Below are 4,617 nucleotides of genomic sequence, written 5' to 3'. Positions count from 1 at the left end.
GTTACTAATGCAGTTTCGCACTATAAATGTACAACCAACTTATAGTCAACAACTCATATATTTTGGTTTGAAGACTTATATGATATTATCGTCTCACGATCACTCAAGATAAATTTCATGAAGTGATTCAAGTGAGTGTGGGTTTAATCAAATACTCATACCTTATAAGCACTCATGAATGTTGTAGTAAACTTTGCTATGTCTAATACACTTCAGACAATCTACAAGCCAAATTCATGACAGTCTTGTCTCAATACCTACTTCCAAAGTATGATCGACTGTGGACAATCTGAATAATATAATTATTCTGGAAGTCAAAACATGCAAAATGAAACAATAGTAAATAATTGACACAAGATAGTAACATTACTTATAAATAAAAAAACACATTTTATTTAATCATCAAATGTCAATTACATTTCAACTATTACAAGTTTCTAAATAGCTATCTAATCATTAAAACTAATATTGTCCTTCAGCCCGATGCGCCTCGCATGTTATAAGTGCTTAACCCTACTCAGTCCCTTCGTGAGGGGATATGTTGGGTTCTCCTCTGACGATACCTTCTTTGCTACAATGAGTCCTTCTTCTATTCGATGTCTTATGACGTGATATTTTCTGTCGATATGCCTGGATCTACCATGATCCCTTGGCTAAGGCAACCGCACTCTCGCTGTCATAGAAAATCTCCATAGGCTCCTTTATAGTTGGTACAACTCTAAGGTCTCCAATGAAGTTCTTCAACCATATTGCCTTCTTCACCGCTTCGCTTGCTACTATGTACTCTGATTCGCACGTTGAATCAACTACTGTTTCCTGCTTGGAACTACGAATCAGCTACTGTCTCATGCTTGAAACTTTTTCAAGTTATTGCTCCTCCATTCAGAATAAATACCCAACCCGACCGAGAGCGAAAATTATCTCTATTTGAAAACTTACATCACTATACCCCGTTAGTCTCACTCTTTCTTTCATTTTTTTCTCTTTTTTTTCGATGGCTTTGTTTTATACGTGATCCGTTCTGACTTGTGTGTACAAGTCTCATGGCGCACGTGATGTGCATGTGATGTAGGGTTTTAAGCTGTATCGAAGGTTTTTATTATGTTCACCGACTTTCCATCCGACGGACCGGTATGGCACGGTGATGAGCAAAAACCGCCTCCACCATGAAACCTCTCTCTTCCATCACCATCTTCCTCTGCTCTTCCTCACGGCGTCTATTCACCCATACAACACCACTACCGTTCCTCAATTATGAAGCTGAAAAACTCCTCGGAATCTCCCATTTCTCAACCTCATCGCCGGACTCAGCCTCCTCTTCCTATCATTCATCTTCAAGACGCAACCCTGATGATGTTAGAAACGTCAGGGTTTCCGTGTGGTGGGACTTCGAGAACTGCTCTGTACCTTGTAACGTTAATGTCTACAAAGTTACTCAATGCATAACTGCTGCAGTCAGATCAGTTGGTATCAAGGGACCAATCCAAATTACGGCGTTCGGTGACGTTCTTCAGTTATCTAGGTCTAATCAGGAGGCGCTCTCTTCCACAGGGATCAACCTCACTCATATCCCTCATGGTTAGATGCTTCTCTTCTTTTATTCATTTTGTTAACTCTCCATCAATTGCAAATTACTCTCCCCTTGTAAATTTGACGCTAATATAGATCAATTAACTATACAAGGTGCAATTTGATGGTTTTGTTCCATTAGAACATACGATTTTAGACGGGATCTATACAATGTGTAACCATCTTTTCTTTTGTGTCATACAGGAGGGAAGAACAGTGCTGATAGGTCTCTTCTAGTGGACCTCATGTATTGGGTTTCTCAAAATCCACCACCAGCACATCTTTTTCTAATTTCCGGGGACAGGGACTTTGCTAGCATATTACACCGATTAAGAATGAACAATTATAACATATTGCTTGCTAGTACAGAAAATGCTCCTGCAGTTCTTTGTAGTGCTGCAAGTATCATGTGGCAATGGCCAGCAATGGTGAAAGGAGAAAATCTAAGTGGAAAGCATTTCAATCAACCTCCGGATGGACCTTATGCTTCATGGTATGGCCATTATAGAGTTCCTCTTGAGGACCCTTTTGCAGTTTGTAACCATGTTTCTAACCAAACTTCATCTGTGCAACCAGAGGAGGAACCTCGTCCAGTTCCAAAAGCAGTTGTGAATGTGATACGTAACATAATGAATTCATACCCTAAAGGGCTTTCAATTACAGAACTCAGAGCTGAATTGGGGAAGAGTAATGTTACTATTGAGAGGGATTTATATGGTCATAAGAAGTTCTCCCGTTTTCTCATGGCCATGCCACATTTGTTGAGACTTCAATTTGAAAAAGATGGACAATATGTTATACATGGAGTTACCCCAAAAAACCGTGACACATCTGTGTCTACTCCTGATCCATCTACTGCTCCTAATATGACTGTAAAAGACTCAGTTCCAGTCACTTCTGTGCCTCATAAGGAGGAAACACTGGCAACATCTTCTAAATTACAAGTCCCAAAGGTTTCTACAGACTCACTACCACTTCCAGAAAAGAAGCAAGAGACACAGCAAGTTAAAGAACAGTCTCCTGTTATAGAAAAGCCAAAAGAAGGTGAAGTTAGCCTTGGTCATCAGCTGTATCCAGTAAAGATGAAGAGCCAGACACCTGAAGTGGGAGTTTTGAAGTCTATCTGGAGGAAATGGTTTGGGAGTAATGATGGTTATCAAGATAAGATGACTCCTAGTGATGGTGTTAATGAGTGTTCTACTTCAAGAAATAGCACTGATACAGTAAATGCTGATGCAAAAGATCAATCTTCCCCTTCTTTATCAACTAATGAAGTGATTCAAGATGCAGAGAACAAGCCTCATGGTATCTTGAATCAGTTTGTGAGTTGGTGTAAGTTTTGGAAAAGTGATAAGAAGTCTGATAATCTTGAAGCAGAATTAAGTAAAAGTGATAAAGAGATACCGAGTCATTCAGAGATGCAGGAAATCTTTACCGAATCTTTTTGGAATGACATTTTGACATTTTTAGAAACCTCCAAAAATTCAGCCTCAGTTTTACAATCCAAGACCAGGTGCATGCCTCTCTTATTTCCATAGTTATAGTTACTTACCCATAATTATAATTAATTGAATTTTTTCATGTTCTTTTTGTTTTCAATTAGGCACGAAATGGGACAAAAGTTACAGCAATTTGGTCCTTCTCAACTCCAATCTCTAAGCGAAAAAGACATTCTACACCTTGTTGAGCTACTGATATCTGAAAAGAAATGGGTGGTGGAAACCCCATCTCACACTTTCCCATTCAAACTTGTTACACCTTCAAAAACCACTTCTCCAACCAAACCTTCCATTTTAAAGGAATTCACAGAATCCAGCGATTCACAAGGGCAAGAACGTCAAATCAAGAAAAGAGTCTCTCCAAAAACCCGAAGTCAGATACTAAGTCATTGCCAAAAGCTTGTGAACGAGGTCGTTAAAGAACACCCTAAAGGTTACAAACTTAGCAGCTTTAAAAAACTGTTTCTTGAAAAATACGGGTACCCTTTGGAAGTTCAACAGCTTGGTTATCAGAAACTAGCAACTTTGCTTCAGATAATGCCAGGGGTAAAGGTGGAATCAAGTTATATTCTTCCATCCGGGGAACATTTCCGTTCAGAAAATTGTAAATCGGAGGAGGAGAAAGATAATGATACAAAATGGGAAGAATTGGGACCGATTTCAAGTACTAAGAAAGATGATGACTTTGAAAGTGTGTCAGATAATGATATGTCTGATTCAGAAGAAGAGAACAGCTGTCAGAAGGTTAAGAGGGAAGAAAATAGCAGCAGCTCTTTATTGCAGATACTTGATTCATGGTATAGTAACAAAGAGGAGAATTTGAATTCAGATCATTTGAATAATGGAAAGAAGGGTGATGGGAATGACTGGGCACAGAAGGAAAAGCCTGTGAAACAATACTCATTTGTGACAGATAAACCCAGGAATGAGAAGGAAAATAAGATAGATGGCATATTGGTTAATTTGAAGAAATTGGGTAATGGTGCACCGGAATCGAAAATTGAAGGCTGAAAGATAAAATGAGGTATTTAATTAAAACTTTAAATGATGAAAACCATATTTTTGTTACCCATTTATAATATCTTGATTCTATTAACTACTTAAGGTTTTAGTAAGGCATAGAATAGAAACACTGATCTATCGAGAGATATAGAGATTGTATTTTTGATGTTTGAGCTTCAGTATAATCTGAACTTATGCATTGACAACTTGAGTGCAACTTGTTTCAGTTGCCTTGACAATATATATATATATATATATATATATATATATATATATATATATATATATATATATATATATATATATATATTATTATCATCTTTGTGCTTGGATTTTTCTTGATTTTACTTCCTTGTTTGTTTTGGGATATTGTGGTTTACTTTTCTATGTTGATCGGTGTGTTCTCACTAATCAATATAATTAACTCAACGATTATTTGGTCTTTGTATGGATCCATTAGTTTTCAGCTCACGTTGGCGTTAAAGCCAGTGTGTTTGATGTCTTTCTGAATAGCAATTATTACTTAGAACTATAATAAGATTTATTA

At 37.4% G+C, this 4,617-nt stretch overlaps 1 protein-coding gene across 1 annotated transcript; it reads left to right on the top strand.

Annotated features, from left to right (window-relative positions):
• The first annotated feature begins 1,096 nt into the window (after positions 1–1,096).
• On the top strand, positions 1,097–4,236 carry LOC145053809 (Putative endonuclease or glycosyl hydrolase). Its single transcript, XM_079001912.1, has 3 exons — positions 1,097–1,578; positions 1,774–3,082; positions 3,173–4,236. Exons 1-3 carry the CDS (start codon positions 1,167–1,169, stop codon positions 4,077–4,079), a joined length of 2,628 nt encoding a protein of 875 aa, XP_078858038.1. The 5' UTR covers positions 1,097–1,166; the 3' UTR covers positions 4,080–4,236.
• The last annotated feature ends 381 nt before the right edge of the window (positions 4,237–4,617 follow it).

This window comes from Lactuca serriola, chromosome 5 (assembly GCF_051521515.1).
Source record: "Lactuca serriola cultivar US96UC23 chromosome 5, Lser_US96UC23_V15, whole genome shotgun sequence".
In the NCBI taxonomy this organism is placed as follows: domain Eukaryota; kingdom Viridiplantae; phylum Streptophyta; class Magnoliopsida; order Asterales; family Asteraceae; genus Lactuca; species Lactuca serriola.
Note: the sequence above shows the minus strand (reverse complement) of the source record. Positions and strands in the feature narration are given on the sequence as shown.